Here is an 18,427-nt window from a genome sequence, read left to right as displayed (position 1 = left end):
TATAAAGTAAGTTTAAAAAGATGTTGGCGGCAGCCCAGAGCACATCCTAGTGGCTTTAAGAATAAGCACAAAGGTTATTTTCTGTCATTTTACTTTGCCAGAGGTTAAGGATTTATTTTTTTAAGATTTATTTATTTGAAAGGTGAAAGTCACAGAGAAGGAAAGAGATCTCCTATCTGCTGGTTCATTCCCTAGATGTCTTCAATGGCAAAGAGCCTCATCCGAGTCTCCCACATGGGTGGCAGGGGCTCAATTACTTGGGCCATCTTCTGCTGCTTTCCCAGGCACAGTATCATGGAGCTGGAAGAAAAGTAGATCAGCTGTTACTCCCACCAGCGCTCATTTGTGATGGTATCTCAGGTGGTGGCTTAACCTACTGTGTCATGATACTGGCCCCATAAAACCTTTTATTTATAAGACAGGAAACTTTCTCTTTGCTCCGGAGACAGGATAAGAAGTCAGTAAATGAACTCTTCCCTTAGTTCTCCTTGATCTCCTGGTGACAGAAAAGAGAGAGGGGCAAGTTAGGTACTCTCTATCCATAGCTCTTTGCTATGGCCTGGGAAACCAGTAGAAGATGGCCTATGTCCTTGGGCCCTCGCACTCTCATGAGAGACCCAGAAGAAGCTCCTGGCTCCTGGCTTCATATTGGCCCACCTCCGGCCTTTGCAGGCATCTGGGGAGTACAGCCATTTGGGGAGTGAACCAGCAGATGGAAAACCTTATTCTCTGTCTCTCCCTCTCCCTGTCTTTAACTCTACCTCTCACATAAATAAATCTTCAAAAAAAAAAAAAAAAAAAAAGAAAGAAAAAATAATGAACTCTACAGATGCTACTCACATTATAACCTCTTCACACTGCAAAATTTTCCATGGCCTCAGCTTTTTTTTATGTTTCTAGATAACAAAATATACTTAGGAAAATTGTGATCTTTTATTTTTGTATCTGAATTTCTTGGGAATAAAAACTATCACACTTTGCCTTTGTGTCACTGTCATGTGGTTAGAATCCAGCATGTCATTGGGGTGAGAAATGCTTTTTGACTAATGGATGCCAGTTATCAATAACTGGTTATTTAATGCTGTTGTCTTGTCTAACATTTAGCACAGTTATGACATTAGAAATAAATGGGCCAGCACTGTTGTGTAGCAGGTTAAGCTGCTGCCTGCAGTGCCGGAATCCTATATGGGCACCAGTTTGAGCCCTGGCTGCTCCATTTCCAATCCAGCTCTCTACTGTGGCCTAAGAAGGCAGTAGAGGATGGCTCAAGTCCTTGGGCCCCTGCACCCACATGGGAGACCTGGAGGAAACTCCTGGCTCCTGGTTTCAGATTGGCATAGCTCTGGCCGTTGTGGCCATCTAGGGAGTGAACCAGCGGATGGAAGACCTCTCTCTCTTCTCTCTCTGTCTGCCTCTACCTTTCAAATAAATAAATGAAATAAATATTAAAAAAAAAAAAAAGAAAGAAATGTGACCATATTACCACTGCTATCCTACAGATGGGTCTGATTATGAAGATTAATGATTATGGGCCAGGTGTTTGGCCTGGTGGTTAAGATGCTCACATACTGTATCAGAGTGATGGGCTCAGTACTTACCTCAGGTGCTTGACTCCAGCTTCCTTCTAATGCAGACCCTTTGGAGGTGGCAGTGATGGCTCAAGTAATTGGGTTTTTGCCACTCAGATGGCAGAACTGGGTTGAGTTCCTGAATCCCGGTTTCTGCCTTTGCCCAGCCCTGGCCTTTCAGGCATTTAAGAAGTAAACTAGCAGATGGGAGCTCTCTCTCTCTCTGTCTCTCTGCTTTTCAAATAAAAATAATTTTTCTTTTTTTCTTTTTAAGATTTCATTCTATTTACGTGAAGGTCGAAGTCACAGAGAGGTAGAGACAGTGAGAGAGGGGGAGAGGTCTTGCATCCACTGATTGACTCCCCAAATGGTCTCAACGGCTGGAGCTTAACCAACCTGAAGCCAGGAGCTAAGAGCTACTCTGGGTCTCCCACTCTGGGTGCAGGTGTCCAAGGACTTGGGCCATCCTCCGCTGCCCTTCCAGGCGCATCAGCAGGGAGCTGGATCAGAGGTGGAGCAGCTGGGACTTGAACTGGTGCCCATAGCGCTGTAGGCTGGGACCCTACCCCACTGTGCCACAGTACAGGCCCCTAAAATTTTTTTTAAAAGATTTATTTACTTACTTGAAAAGCAGAGTTAGAGAGAGGAGGGAGAGAGAGAGAAAGGTTCCATTCACTGGTTCATTCCTTAAATGACCACATTGACTAGGGCTGGGCTAAGCTGAAGCCAGGAGCCAAAAGCTTTTCCCAGGTTTCCCACATGGGTGCAGGGACCCAAGTACTTGAGCCATCCTCTGCTGCTTTCCCAGGCACATTAGCAGGCAGCTGAATTAGAAATACAGTAGCCAAGACTCAATCTGGCCAGTATGGGATGCTGGCTCTGCAGGCCATGGCTTAACCCACTGCACCACAGCACTGACCCCTTGAATTTTTATAAAGGATCGGGGGAGACATTTGGTGTATCAGTTAAGACAGCACTTTGGACACCTTCATCTTGTATCAAGTGCTGGTTTGTGTCCTAGCTCCTCTGCTTCCATTGCAACTTCCTGCTTAAGTGTGTGGGAAAGCAGTGGATCATGGCCCAGGTGCTGAGGTTCCTGCCAACCATGTTGGAGACGTGGATGGAGATTCTGACTTCTCTCTCTGTTACTCCACCTTTCAAATAAATTAAATACATAAATCTTTTCTATAAATTCTAAGAAAGATCAGTGAAGTCTTTACTCAAAATTTTTATGCCTAGTCTGCAGGAGATAATTAGTAGTTGTCAAACTGCAAAGGATGATTTGGAACAATGAAACCTAAGTATCTAGTTCCCCCATTTCAGTAGGGCCTTCAGGGACATGCAGCAGGAGTTGGTGGGGGAAAGCATCTCCCATTAAAACCTCAGAGTGTGACAGTACAGCAAGGACTGAGACCTGGCAGAGCAGAGCAGTTTTGATCTTTCATTTATAAATCCGTCCCAGGCAGGCTGGCTGAGTGGAAGGAGTGAATTAGAAATACGTGGGTCAACAGCCTGGATTATTCTGTACCTTCTGCAGAGTGGTCTTACTATAGTTATTCTTCTGAAACATCTTTCAAAAGTAGAGCTGGTGAAGAAAGAGGGCTGGAACAGGGTTTGATCCAAGCCAAGAAAAGAGTAGCATTAAGATAGCAGTCAGATGAGGGATCGGGTGAGATGAAACATCACCGAAGTCATCCCTTGAGTTCCATCACTGAGTGAGGGCTGGAGCCTCTTGTGTGCTGCTGTCATTTGCCTTTCACTAAGATTGCATGAGATTTGCTGGGAGAGCAGTTCTCTCATGAACTTTTTCTAAGAAGACCAGCTTTTGATTTTTGATTGACTTGTGTCCCTCAAAGAGGAAACCCTGTTGGGAAGCCTGAGGGCAGGGAATGACTCTAGCCCTTGCAAAACCTCAAAACATTTTCATCTCCCTGAGATGAGCCAGTATTTGGTAATTCAGAAATTGCTAATAATTTTGCTTTTTTCAACATGGTTTTATTTAAAAGAGACATTTTGAAAAATCTTTTGAAAGAAATAAAGCATTAAGTTAAGCATGAAACTAACAAATCTTGCTTCTGACATCTTAGATTCTTAGGAAGGAATGTTTATATAAAACATAGTTGTTTAAATTGCAAAAGTAAAAGAGGTTGTAACAAGCCTGTCAACAACAGTCTTCTGCTTTATTTCCAAGCTTGAGACCTTAAATTATATAATTGTATGATTATGTGAATTTATCTTTTTTTTTTTTTTTTTTGACAGAGTTAGACAGTGAGAGAGACAGGAGAAACAGAGAGAAAGGTCATCCTTCTGTTGGTTCACCCCCCAAATGGCCACCACGGCCGGCACGCTGCGCCGATCCGAAGCCAGGAGCCAGGTGCTTCTCCTGGTCTCCCATGCGGGTGCAGGGCCCAAGGACCTGGGCCATGCTCCACTGCACTCGCGGGCCACAGCAGAGAGCTGGACTGGAAGAGGGGCAACCGGGACAGAATCCGGCGCCCTGACTGAGACTAGAACCCGGGGTGCCGGCGCCACAGGCGGAGGATTAGCCAAGTATCAAATACCAGCCTGGTATTACTATAACTGAATACTTAAAAAATGATAAATTCATGGCTGGCACCGTGGCTCACTTGGCTAATCCTCTGCCTGTGGCGCCGGCACCCCGGGTTCTAGTCTCAGTCAGGGCGCCGGATTCTGTCCCGGTTGCCCCTCTTCCAGTCCAGCTCTCTGCTGTGGCCCGCAAATGCAGTGGAGCATGGCCCAGGCCCTTGGGCCCTGCACCCGCATGGGAGACCAGGAGAAGCACCTGGCTCCTGGCTTCGGATCACCGTGGTGGCCATTTGGGGGGGTGAACCAACGGAAGGATGACCTTTCTCTCTGTCTTTCTCTCTCACTGTCCACTCTGCCTGTCAAAAAAAGAAAAAAAAATACCAAGTGTAAACTCCTGCATTCTGATGTTAAGTTTTATGAAACATAGTATGCTATATAGCCATGTCTTTAGCTTTCAGTCTCATAAAGCTGTTCACTGGTTGTTTGAGCAACAGATTGTCAGTGTCCTGCCTTATCTTCTCGTGGGTGCTTTCACATACTGAGCAAAACTGGGTTTTTGTCTTCCAGCAATATCCAGACTATTATGCAATAATTAAGGAGCCTATAGATCTCAAGACCATTGCCCAGAGGATACAGGTATGAAGATGACCACATGTAATCCTATGTAGTCTGTGAAAATTAGCTTATGATCTTTCTTAGAGGCTTTTAGAAAAGACAGAAGCAAATGTCTGTAAAGGGTTATTGGCAAATAATGTAAGCAGATGAAAGAAGTGTTACTGATTGTAGCTTTACATTATGTTTTAGGAAAAAAATTTAAAAGCATTGGTTGTAGACATTTGTGATTGTGAAAGGTACATTGGTAATAGAAGCTTTTTTAATTCTTTATTTGCTTCCAAAAGCTTTATGAATCTTAGAATAAAAGTTACCTGTAACAGGTATGGTAGCCTGAGATCATTGTAAAATGCTTTGTTCTCCTCAGCCTCCTCAGTGTCTCCCTCCCCACTGTATCTCCAGCAGCAGTAGCAGTTAGCAGGCGCATAGAGTTGCTGGTACCCACCACTGTTCTAAATGCTTTATGGTTATTAGCTAATGCATTTTTACTACTCCATGAGGGAAAAGTTGTTATTCCCATTTTACACGTTAGAAAATTGAAACACAGTGTTAAATGACATACGCACATCACCACCTAGTAAGGGAGCTAGGACTTGAATCCAGAAAGACTGGCTCCTGGATCTGTGGCCACAACCACTTTGTCTGCGGTCTCTCCACAGAGTAAATGGTCAGCAAACATCAAGTGAGTGAATGACTAGGATTTAAAGTTTGATGATCAGAAGTTAAGGAGAGTGTGGGGAGAAAGCTAAATTATAGCAGAAATCCAGTTTTTAGAGTGATACTGACAGGGTTCTTTATGCTTCTTACTGGTTATGTCACTTGGATGAGGTTATTTGCCTGCTTCCTCTGGTGTTAACGTTTGGAGTAGTATCACTGCTTTACAGAGTCATAGAGTCAGTTATAATGTGTGGAAAGCATGTTATGTAGCACCTATAATAGGGGACCAGGGTAAATGTGAGTCACTGACCCTCCCAGGGTCAGTAGGGTTTACTGCTCCCTGGAGGTAGCTAGGTAAGGGAATAGTAAATGTGCTACATAGTCTCATTGAGAAATGAGACTGAATTGCAGTGCCAAAAGGGAGAATCTTCCTTCGTTTTCAGCTCCCAGAGAGGAGTAAAGAATAGCAACATAGTCATTACTGGTACATTTTCTGAATATATTTTCTTTCTTCTTTAAAAAAAAAAAAAAGGTTTATTTATTTATTTTGAAAGTCAGAGTTACAGGGAAAGAGGGGAACACAGAGAAAGAGAGACAGTCAGAGAGCTTCCACCTACTGGTTCACTCCCTGGATGGCCGCAACCATCAGCGTGGGCCAGGCTGAAGCCAGGAGCCTGGGGTTTCATCCAGGACTCCCATGTGGGTAGCAGGGACACAAATACTTGGGCCATCTGCTGCTGCTTTTCCCAGCCCAATCCAGGGAGCTGGATTGGAAGTGGAGCATCCAGGAAACGAACTGCCACCCATATGGGATGCTGGTGTTGCAGGCCATTGTTTTACCTGTTAGAACACAATGCCAGCCCCCATGGATACATTTTCACAGAATATTAAGATACAGATTCCCTGTTGTGTCATGTGACATTTAAAGCAGCCCAAAATTTAGGCTACTGAGAATGACCCAGATCTATTAAATCCCTGAAGTTTAATGTTTTCATAATACTGAGAATCAAATCAGATCTTTAAACATGACTGCCTCAGCCCCAGTTTTCTCTCTCTGACTTCTCTCACCTTATCTTGTCCTTTCTTCCTTCAAGAAGTCCCAGGGATGTTTTGTTTTGTTTCTTTGTTTGTTTTTCCATCACCCTACTCAGAATCCTTGTCCTCTTATCTCCAAATTATTGGAATAATCTATCCTGCCTTTCTGGTGGAAAGCTTTCCTCTAGTCCATTCTACACCTTCTTTCCTGACCTTGGCTTTTTTCCTGCCTTTCCACTGCCTAGACTTACATCACTTGTTTTCTAATGTTGCGATTCCTTATACCACTCAGCAGTAACTCTGTCTGAAGCAGAAAAGAAATTTATGAAAAGGGTATCAGATAGATCAGAATTGTTGGGATGGCACACTTGTTACAGAAACCTGGAGTGGGAAAAGTTTGTTCATTCAAACAGGCACCAGAGACAGTGCAGAAGCCAAAGCAGTTTATTAACATCAGCAGGCTCAGTGGGAATCATTTCCTGAGAATTGAGCATCAAAATCAAGTTTCCTACAGTATTTATAGGTTCATTAGCATCATACTTAACCGTTACAGCATTGGTCTGCTTAAATTTTAGCTTACTTGACTCAGGACCACACATCAGTGGTCAGTCGGTCGATTGGTCCGGTAGGCTTATATGAGATAACGGGGCAGATTTGTAGGACAGATTTATGACTGGAGTTACTGAAGGCAGAGCTTAGGACACCTTCCCTCCCTAGACAAGGTAACAGGGCACAGCTGCTTCACCAGATAACTGGGAGCAGCCACTTTTTTTTTTATTAAGATTTATTTATTTATTTGGAAGTCAGGTTTACACAGAGAGAGATCCTCTGGTTCACTCCCCAATTGGCCGCAACGGCCAGAGGGGAGCAGCCACTTTGCAGGTTAGTGTCAGGAGTCCACTTTCCTTCCTTTGTCTTTGGTTTTGGCGGTATATCTTTACAGGCTAAGGGACTGTTCTTTGGAAGTTGGGCAGAACTCTGAGACATCAAGGCATTAGCTGTAGCTGTTACTGTCCTTTTCCCCTGCGGGCCCTGTGGGCCCTGAATGCTTGCTGCTCCACTGCCAGACTTTTTTCCTCTGGAGAAGTAAGGAATGAATTGCTGTCAGTCCCTGGCAGTTGTCTTAGTCGCATGCGCCCAGAGCATGAATTTGCTGATCTGTGATTGTTTGCCTTTTCCCCTGGCTGGTTTGCCAGCAGCCTTCTCTCATTGACTTTCTCATTGGAGGTAGGATTTTCCCTGCCACAGGATGCTCAGATGCTGGGTGGTCCCACTTAACAAGTAACCCATTACTCTCCTTTGCCTGGCACCCTGGATCCTGCCTCACTTGTCCTTCCTCTGTCTTTGCAGCTTATGCTTATGGTTCTATAATTCCCCCACCCTCCACCTCACTCATTTTGGTTTCTTCAGTCTCTCTTGAGCATGTCTTCTTCATTGTGTACTTATTATCGTTAGTCATGTGTATCTTTTCCCAAGAGTGTCTCCCTCCTTCATTGCCTTCTAAATTGAGGAAAGTAGGAATACATCTGAGTTATTTGGATTGAAAGCTTTAGGATGTGACAGCTCACAGTAGGTAGTTACAGAATGGTAGCCTCTATTCTTGACTGGTCTGGATAATTAGAGGAGTTTTACTTCCTACTCTAAAGCACACTTTAATGATTTAGTATTATAAAGCACTTAGAACAATTCTTGGCACATCATAAGCACTTTGTGTTTGCTAAATAAAACTTTTTTACCTTGTTTGATTTTTAAAAACTTCATTTTTAATGAAAATATTATGTATAGCAACAAAGTATTTGTAAATGAGTAGTAGTAACAGTCTGCAAAAGGGAAAATGACTTGATGACATAGTTTATGTAATTACTTTATAGAATCTTGGAATATGTTGACAACTTAAAAATATGTGGAGTTCTTTTTTTTTCAGAGGTTATACTGATTAACTCTTACTAAGAGGGATTGCTGTATTTTGTTGTTTGCTATAGAATGGAAGCTACAAAAGTATTCATGCAATGGCCAAAGATATAGATCTCCTAGCAAAAAATGCCAAAACATATAATGAACCTGGTTCTCAAGTATTCAAGGTTAGTTTTTTGATGCTATTTTCTTATCTATATATTCTAATTTAGGATCAATCATTTTTATAGAACTACTTTATTGATATATAATTCAAAAACCATACATTTCACTCTTTTAAAATCCACAATTTAATGGTTTACAGTAAATTTCCAAAATTGCACATCCATTACTCAGAGAAATTAGTCATCACTCTTCATTTCCCCCCGGTCCTAAGCAGCCACCTATGATCTACGTATGTTTGCTTTTCTGGATATTTCATAGACTCATACAGTATGTGGTATGGATTTCTTCATGTTTTCAAAATTCATCCATGTTGTATCGTGTGCCAGTACTCTATTCTTTGTATTGCTAAGTAATATTTTTTTAAAGATTCATTTATTTATTTGAGAGGCGGGTTGCAGGGGGTCTTCCATCCATTGGTTCACTCCCCAAATGGCTACAACAGGCAGAGCTGTGCCAATCCAAAGCCAGGAGCCAAGAACTTCTTCCAGGTCTCCCATGCAGGTGCAGGGCCCAAAGACTTGGGCCATCTTCTACTGCTTTCCCAGGCCATAGCAGAGCTGGAAGTGGAGCAGCCAGGATTCAAACCGTTATAGGATGCTGGCACTGCAGATGGCAGTTTTACCTGCTATGCCACAGCACTGGCTCAATACATTTTTTATTTTTTTTTTATTTTATTATTATTATTATTATTATTATTATTGACAGGCAGAGTGGATAATGAGAGAGAGAGACAGAGAGAAAGGTCTTCCTTTTTGCCGTTGGTTCACCCTCCAATGGCCGCTGCGGCTGGAGCCAGGTGCTTCTCTTGGTCTCCCATGCGGGTGCAGGGCCCAAGCACTTGGGCCATCCTCCACTGCCTTCCCGGGCCACAGCAGAGAGCTGGCCTGGAAGAGGGGCAACCGGGATAGAATCCAGCGCCCCAACCGGGACTAGAACCTGGTGTGCTGGCACTGCAAGGCAGAGGGAGGATTAGCCTGTTGAGCCACGGCACCGGCCTCAATACATTTTAAATTTGCACCAGTGATGTAAAACTGTTGCAGTTTCTTCACATGCTCACCAACCCTTGTTTTCATTTTATTCTGTACATCCTAGTGGGTGTGAAGTAGTATGTTATTGTCATTTTAATTTGCATTTCTATAATGATTGATGATGCTAAACATCTTTTGTTGTGCATATTGGCTGTTTGTATGTATTTAGAGAAATGGCTGTTCAAGTCCTTTGCCCATTTTCAAATTTTATATTAGGTTACTTGTTATTTTTGACTTGTAACAGTTCTGTATATATTCTGGATATTATCAGATATGTGATTTTCAAACACACCTATTCTCTTTTTAATTTCATGATATTGTCCTTTGACACACAAAAGTTTTTTATTTTGATGAAGTCCAGTTTATCTGTTTTTTTTGGTTGCTTGTGTATTAAGTGTCACATCAAAGAAAGCATTGCCTAATCCAAGGTTTTCTTCTTCTTCTTCTTTTTTTTTTTTTTTTTTGGCCAGGCAGAGTTAGACAGTGAGAGAGAGACACACAGAGTTATAGACAGTGAGAGAGAGACAGAGAGAAAGGTCTTCCTTCCATTGGTTCACTCCCCTAATGGCCGCTACGGCCAGTGCTGCGCCGATCCAAAGCCAGAAGCCGGGTGCTTCCTCCTGGTCTCCTATGTGGATGCAGGGACCCAAGCAGTTGGGCCATCCTCCACTGCCCTCCTGGGCCACAGCAGAGAGCTGGACTGGAAGAGGAGCAACCGGGACAGAATCCGGCGCCCCAACCAGGACCAGAACCTGGTGTGCTGGCGCCACAGGTGGAGGATTAGCCAAGTGTGCCACGGCGCTGGCCCCCAAGGCTTTTTTCTCAGAATGTTTTAGTTTAGCCCTTACATACTGATCTTTAGCCCGGTTTGAATTTCTTTTTCTGTAGTTAAGGTAGGAATCCAAATTCATTCTTTTCATAGGCTATCATCCCAGTGCCATACGTTGAAAATACTATTCCTTCCCGCATTAAACTGTCTTGGCACCCTTATTGGAAATCAGTTGACCATAGGTATATGGGTTTGTTTTTGGATTCTTGGCTCTACTCCATTCATCTAAAAGTCTTTTCTTATGCCAGGCAAGGTTAGTTTTTGTTTCTTTTTTTTTTGTTAAATATTGATTTAGTCCCGGTATTTAAACTTTGTAAATATAAATAGTAATGTGTGGTATGATTCACAATATAAAATGACTATTTCATTCTCTTCTGATTTCCTTTCAGAAGTTTTGTAATTGAATAGTTGCTTATAGAAATGGCTTCAATTAATCATACATATATCATCTTGAGATTCTTAGCAAAGGATACCCAGAAAACCTTTTGGTGATAAAACCATTTAGACTTTCTGAATGCTGACTCCAGTGCTGAAAATTGCTACTAATTTTTGGAAGTTACTATTAACTTTTATCACTTGTCTTTTAAGAAACTTTGAAAATCAATAATGAATTCTATGGTCCTTGTATTTTCAGTCCTTGATGAGATATTTTCATAGTACAGTACTAATTGTTGATTAAGAATTTTCCTTTTGATCTAATTATTTTCCCTGAACCTCATTCCAAAGAGAAGAGAAACTTTTGATTTGATATGTTAATATGCTGCTATTTAAGTGAGTAAATTCATCCAAAATCTATGTGCATAGCCTTTTTTTTTTTTTTTTTTTTTTTTTTGAGAGGTAGAGTTACCAGTGAAAGGGAGAGACAGAGAGAAAGGTCTGTCTGTCCACTGGTTCACTCCCCAGATGGCTGCAATGGCTTGAGCTGCACCGATCTGAAGCCAGGAGCCAGATGCTTCCTCCCCGTCTCCCACGTGGGTGCAGGGGCCCAAGGACTTGGGCCATCTTCTACTGCTTTCCCAGAGCATAGCAGAGAGCTGGGTCAGAAGAGGAGCAGCCGGGACTAGAACTGACGCCCATATGGGATGCCGGGGCCTCAGGCAGAGGATTAACCTACTGCGCCACAGCGCCAGCTCCATTTGTGTAGTCTTTAATCTAGAAGTACAACTTTGTTTCAACATGTAGGTCAGTGTATACAAGTAAAATTCATTGTGTTTTATCATTAGATCTTTATTTACATATTACTTGACTAATTATAAAAGGATGCAGAACATTTTAACTTTTAATTATGGGCAACTTTATGAATATGTTTAGAAGCTTGTGGAAAGGTTAGAGGATGCAAGTTTGTGGATGTTGAGAGGAAGTCTGGTGCTTACACAAAGAGCACCATAGAAAATGCCCAGTGCATGAATGAGAATATTTTAAATTCCTTTTTTCAGTTCTTTTTAAAAAATCTGATAATTTTATCTTGACAGGATGCAAATTCAATTAAAAAAATATTTTATATGAAAAAGGCAGAAATTGAACATCATGAGATGGCAAAGTCAAGTCTTCGAATAAGGTGGGTTAAAATATATGTAAAATTTTTTTAAAGATTTATTTATTTGTTTGAAAGAGTTACAGAGAGGCAGAGGCAGAGAGGGGGAGGGGGTCTTCCATGTGCTAGTTCGCTCCCCAGATGACCACAACAGCCAGAGCTGTGCCAATCCAAAGCAAGGAGCCACGAGTTTCTTCTGGGTCTCCTATGCAGGTGCAGGGGCCCAAGCACTTGGACCATCTTCTACTGCTTTCCGAGGCCAGAGCAGAGAGCTGGATTGGAAGTGGAGCAGCCAGGACTTGGACTGGCGCCTATATGAGGTGCCGGCACTGCAGGTGTTGGTTTTATCTGCTATGCCACAGCACTGGTCCTAACAAGTCTTAATTCTGGGATTTTGTTTTCTCCTACCTGAAATGGGAAGATTGGCTGACCACTTTCAAAGTTTCTTTTGAGTCTGAGATTTGTTTCTGCCCTAGGTTCTCTTGTAACCCATAGGACTGGTCCTGGTCCATTTTCTCCAGCTTCCCCATGCCCTGGAGTAGAACTCGCCGTGTAGTAGAGGTTCAGAATATTTTAGCATTTCTATTTAGAAAAGAAGAAAATAGTTGTCTTCCTTTTGTTTACCCAACATTCTGATTTCAGCTATCAAGCTTCTGAACTATCTTGTCTTATTTCTGGATAGGACTCCATCAAGTTTGGGTACAGCCAGGCTGACAGGTCCTGCGCACAGTAAAGGCAGCCTTAGTGAGGACAGAAACCCCACCAGCAAGTATTACCGGTGAGAAAAGAGTTGTCTGAGAGCTAACCTGTGTGTAAGGATAGGCATACTGATGTTTGCCTGATAGCTATTTGGAAGTAATATTTTGGATATAATTAGATTATTATGGAGTTTGTTATCAAATGCTTTATTTAAAAGATTGAAGTGCTATGGGTGGTTTTTAAAAAGTAAACAGAAATGTGTATTATGAGAAACTATGCATGCATTTCAGATTTTTTTGCAATAAAGTAAGCTTTTATTTTTCCCCTATTTTGAGGGGCAGAAAGACAACATCCATCCACTGTTTCACTCCCAGAATGCCTTCCGTGGTCAGATCTGGGCAAGACTGGGAGCCCATAACTCAATCCAGGTCTCCTACTGCATAGCAGGAACGCAGCTACTTGAGCCTTCACATGCTGCCTCCCAAGGTCTGCACTAGCAGAAAGGTAGAATCAAAGCCAAAGCCGGTACTTAAACCGAGGCACTCTGAAATGGGCCATGAGCATGTGGGTTTCTAGACCAAACACCCACTCCAAACTTACCTCATTCCATTTTCCATAAATGTTTTAAAGGACCCTCATAGAGCAGGCCCACTCACTTTAGACAATGCTAAAGCCTTGTGTATAGTTACCAATAAAATGTGTGTAGTTACCAATAAAACTAGAAGGTTTTGTGTCCATATGAGGATCTTAGGAGGGAATAAGCAGTAACGGTTAATGAATCATTATTTTCCATAAAGTAGGGTGTAAGTAATGCTATACTGCACTCACAAAGTAAATTGTAAGTAGCTGCTGCTGCTTATTATTATTCTAGGCTATCAGCACTCCTTCATTTCTGAGAGGAAAAAAAATGCTTTTCTTGGCTAAGATTAATTGTGAGAAATATTAAGCACAACGATAATCAAAGGAGGCAGTTGAATAGAAATTAGTTTTCTATTAATGTTTTGTTAGCAGTTCATATTTTTTATGTAGTAACCAAATTATTATAATACCATTTCCTGTCTTCCAATTGTTTGTTTTTCTTTGTAGTAATAAAAGAACAGTCCAAGGGGGTCGTTTATCTGCAATTACCATGGCACTTCAGTATGGCTCAGAAAGTGAAGAGGATGCTGCGTTAGCTGGTAGGTATTAGGATGTGATGAATTAAATGCCTTCTGAATGGCTCCTTCTGGCTAAGGGAAATTGCAGTGACTGGTCCTGGAGTTGTTGGTTCTTAGAAAATGTACTATTTGGTTGTGAGATTTACCAAAAGCTTATTGCTTTCTTTTGTGTTAAAGCTCATATCTGGGGAAATAAATACTTTTGCAAACACAAGTGTTTTGATAATATAGTAGATCCCAGTTTAAAACCTAGAAGAGGCCGGCGCTGTGGTGTAGTGAGTGAAATGCTGCCTGCAGTGCCAGCATCCCATATGGGCGCCGGTTCAAGTCCTGGCTGTTCCACGTCGAATCCAGCTCTATGCTATGGCCTGGGAAAGCAGTAGAAGATGGCCCAGTTGCTTGGGCCCCTGCATCCATGTGGGAGACCCGAAAGAAGCTCCTGGATCCTGGCCTTGGATCTGCACAGCTCCGGCCATTGTGGCCAACTGGGGAATGAACCAGCAGGTGGAAGACGTCTCTCTCTCTCTCCCCCCTGCTTCTCTTTCTTTGTAACTCTGACTTTCAAATAAATAAATAAATCTTAAAAAAAACTATAATAATAAATAGTGAATACCTGTGAAACTGTTAAGAAATCCCAGAAAGAAATCTGTATCGTGTTAAGTTTTCCATCCATTGGCTTCTGTTTCCACTGGGGTCCAGCATCTTCCTTGACTAGAGCTTAAGGTTTAAAGTTAGATATAAGTTTCATTCAGAGCAGTGTGGTAAATTGGCATTTCAGTGGCCTGTAGACAATATTAGGCACCAGAAATCAGTGTAAACACAGTTAATTTGTAAAAAAAAAACCCTAGCCCATAGCTATTAAGGTATGTTTGATTTCTTTGTCTTCTCTTAAGTATGATACCGTGATGTGTGATTTTCTTTTACTGTAGATATTTTTATGTGTTGAATTATTCTAGCATACCATATGATTTTATAATTAGACCATGACATAGCAAATTAATAGTTTTGTATCTTTTACAGAATCTGTTGTTTTTAAGATCAGTTTATTTATTTGAAAGGCAGACCTACAGAGGGAGGGAGAGACAGAAAGAATCTTTCATCTGCTGGTTCACTCCCCAGATGACTGCAAAAACCAGATTTGGACAAAGCTAAAACCACAAGCCAGGAACTCCATCCTGGTCTCCCACATGAGTGGCAGAGGTTCTGCTTGGGCCATCTTCCTGTGCCTTCCCAGGCAGTGTTAGTATTACCTGAGACTGGTGCTTACACATGACACTGGCCCAGAACAGATAACTACTTAGTAATCTTCTTACCTAGGAGTATATAACAATTATGGTTATTCTGATTCATTAAGAAAATTCATAGTTCTTAGATACTGTTATAAGAATCCAGGGAAGGGGTTACCTGGCATAGCAGGTAAAACTGCCACTTGTGTTGCTGGCATCCCATATGGGTACTGGTTTTTGTCCCAGCTGTTCCACTTCTGACCTAGCTCCCTACCAATGGCCTGGGAAAAGCAGAGGAAGATGGCCCAGGTGTTTGAGCCTCTTCCACCCACCTGGGAGACTTGTATGAAGCTTCTGGCTCTGGCCTGGCCCAGCACTGGCCATGGTGGCCATCTGGGGAGCGAACTAGTGAATAGAAAGTCGGTCAAGCTTTGTTTCTCTCCCCCTTTCTCTCTCTCTCTAATTCTTTCAAAATAAATAAATATTTAAAAAGATATAAAATTCATGAAAATGAACAATATGCCTTACATTACTATAGAAAGGTTTACATGTTTTATTTGGGAGTTTCTATGGTTAGCTTCTACTGCAAAATTACTTTGAGTAGGGAATATATCATTCTTCTTATTAGATCAGTGGAGTAAAACCACAGAGCCTTCAGGCTACACTCTGATAGTATCAGCACAATCTGAATTGATAGCATCCCAAACTTGATATTCTTGCTTTAATTCTGAGATATCTGAATGGTTACTTGCTCCCTTTGTCCAAGCATAGCATGAAGCTTCTGAAGAAGGCACGTTTAAAATTATTTGCAGTTTTTTAAAAACCAGTGTTAACTTTTAGAATGTAACATTCTATTTTTGTGTAATATTTCTCTAAACATGTAGTTGTATTAAACATTATCTTAAACATTATCTTTAGGTTACAAGCTATTCTTTTAGCATAATTACTTTTAAATATCCGTAGTTAAATCTGGAAGGTGTTAAGCTTTATCGTTCTTCTGTCCTTTATTTCTTTCTTCCCCTTTTAGAAACCCTTTTTTTTTTTTTTGTCTTTCCAGCTGCCCGTTATGAAGAAGGAGAGTCAGAAGCAGAGAGTATCACTTCCTTTATGGATGTTTCAAATCCTTTTTATCAGCTTTATGACACTGTTAGGAGCTGTCGGAATAACCAGGGGCAGCTAATAGCTGAACCCTTTTTCCATTTGCCTTCAAAGAAAAAATACCCTGATTATTATCAGCAAATTAAAATGCCCATATCACTACAACAGATCAGGTAAGGTCTCTCGACTTACTTAGTATACATCCATTTCTTGTGATTGAGCCTGCATGTACATGTTCTTTCCTAGAATGGATAAAGATTTTAAAGGTTAAAGAATGCTTTTTACCTCAGATTTTAATGGTTCATTTGTCTTACAATTGAACAAAGTACAAAAATCTTTTCACTTGCACCTTTTGTTAGAATTTTAATTGGGCCCAGTGTCATAGTACAGTGGGTTAAGCTGCCTCTTAGCATGCTGGCGTCCCATATGAATACTGGTTTGAGTCCCAGCTACTCTGTTTCCAATCATTCCTTGCTTATGTGCCTGGGAAAGCAATGGAAGATTGTCCAAATAAAAACAAATCTTAAGAAACAAACTGGGCCGGCGCCGTGGCTTAACAGGCTAATCCTCCACCTTGCGGCGCCAGAACACCGGGTTCTAGTCCTGGTTGGGGCGCCGGATTCTATCCCAGTTGCCCCTCTTCCAGGCCAGCTCTCTGCTATGGCCCAGGAAGGCAGTGGAGGATGGCCCAAGACCTTGGGCCCTGCACCCGCATGGGAGACCAGGAGAAGCACTTGGCTCCTGGCTTCGGATCAGCGAGATGCGCCGGCCACAGCGGCCATTGGAGAGTGAACCAGTGGCTCTCTCTCTCTCACTATCCACTCTGCCTGTCAAAAAAAAAAAAGAAAGAAAGAAAGAAACCGGCCGGCGCCATAGCTCAATAGGCTAATCCTCCACCTGCGGCGCCGGCACCTCGGGTTCTAGTCCAGTCGGGGCGCTGGATTCTGTCCCGGTTGCTCCTCTTCCAGTCCAACTCTCTGCTGTGGCCTGGGAATGCAGTGGAGGATGGCCCAGGTCCTTGGGCCCTGCACCCGCATGGGAGACAGGGAGAAGTACCTGGCTCCTGGCTTTGGACCAGCGCGGTGCGCCGGCCGCGCCAGCCATTGGGGGGTGAACCAACAGAAAAGGAAAAGGAAGACCTTTCTCTCTGTCTCTCTCTCTCTCACTGTCCACTCTGCCTGTCAAAAAAAAAAAAAAGAAAACCAACCAACCATAATGAAATATTACTTCATGTCCTTTAGGATGGCTAAAACAACAAGAACAACCAGAAAATAATAAATATTGGCAAGGATATGGAGAAACTGGGACCCTTTCTGTTGGGAATAGCAATGTAAAATGGTGTTGCCTGGGACTGGCGCTGTGGCGTAATGGGTAAAGCCGCTCCCTGCAGTACCAGTGTCCCATATAGGCGCCGGTTCGAGTCTCAGCTGCTCCGCTTGCGATCCAGCTGTCTCCTGCGTCCTGGGATGGCAGTACAAGATGGCCCAAATCCTTGGGCCCCTGTACCCATGTGGGAGACCTGGAGGAGGCTCCTTGCTCCTGGCTTCAAATCATTTTAGCTCTGGCTGTTTCGGTCATTTGGGGAGTGTACCAGCGGAATGGAAGACCTCTCTCTCTGGCTCTGCTTCTCTCTGTAACTCTTGTCTTTGAAATAAATAAAACAATTATTTAAAAAAAATCCCAGCCCTGCTCTTGATTTCGAATAAATGATGGCTCAATTATTTGGGTCCCTGCTACCCATGTGGGGGACCTGGATTGAGTTCTGGGCTCCCGACTTCAGCCTGGCCTTCCCTTAGTGTTGCAGGCATTTGGGAAGTGAACCAATGGATGGAATTCTGTTCTTTCTCTCTGTGTCGTTCAGATAAATAGATTTTAAAAATTGAAGCTTAGAGCAGATGTTTTAGCACAGTGGGTTAAATCAACATGCCTACATCCCTTATCAGAGCAGTGGTTTGTCTGTGCTTCCAATGCAGCTTCCTGCTAATGTACCTGGGAGGCAGCAAGTGATGGCTCAAGTACTTGCGTTCTTGCTACCCATGTGGAAGACCTGAATGGTGTTCCTGATTCCCAGCTTAAGCCTGGCCCAGCCCTGCCTGTTGTGGGCATTAGGGGCATGAACCAGCAGATGAAAGATCTCTTTCTCTCTTCCTCCCTCCCTCGCTGCCTCCCTCCCTTTCTTCCTTCCTTCCTTCTTTTCAAGATTTGTTTATTCATTTGAAAGAGTTACACAGAGAAAAGGAGAGGCAGAGAGTGGTCTTCCATCCGCTAGTTCACTCCCCAGTTGGCCGCAATGCCTGGAACTGCAGCAATCGAAAGCCAGGATCCAAGAGCTTCTTCAGGTTCTCCTACACAGGTGCT

At 42.6% G+C, this 18,427-nt stretch overlaps 1 protein-coding gene across 17 annotated transcripts in view; it reads left to right on the top strand.

The window, feature by feature from the left end:
• Positions 1-18,427, top strand: part of PBRM1 (polybromo 1) — a 136,092-nt gene that overhangs the window by 35,930 nt on the left and 81,735 nt on the right. For all 17 annotated transcript variants that reach the window (XM_062201045.1, XM_062201043.1, XM_062201042.1 and 14 more), the window contains 6 exons: positions 4,683-4,751; positions 8,402-8,500; positions 11,828-11,913; positions 12,572-12,667; positions 13,675-13,766; positions 16,029-16,242. In XM_062201045.1, the coding sequence (XP_062057029.1) occupies positions 4,683-4,751; positions 8,402-8,500; positions 11,828-11,913; positions 12,572-12,667; positions 13,675-13,766; positions 16,029-16,242 (656 nt within the window). The remainder of the gene's footprint in view (positions 1-4,682; positions 4,752-8,401; positions 8,501-11,827; positions 11,914-12,571; positions 12,668-13,674; positions 13,767-16,028; positions 16,243-18,427) is intronic.

Source organism: Lepus europaeus, chromosome 9 (assembly GCF_033115175.1).
Source record: "Lepus europaeus isolate LE1 chromosome 9, mLepTim1.pri, whole genome shotgun sequence".
Taxonomy (NCBI): domain Eukaryota; kingdom Metazoa; phylum Chordata; class Mammalia; order Lagomorpha; family Leporidae; genus Lepus; species Lepus europaeus.
This window is presented reverse-complemented; position numbering and strand designations above follow the sequence as displayed.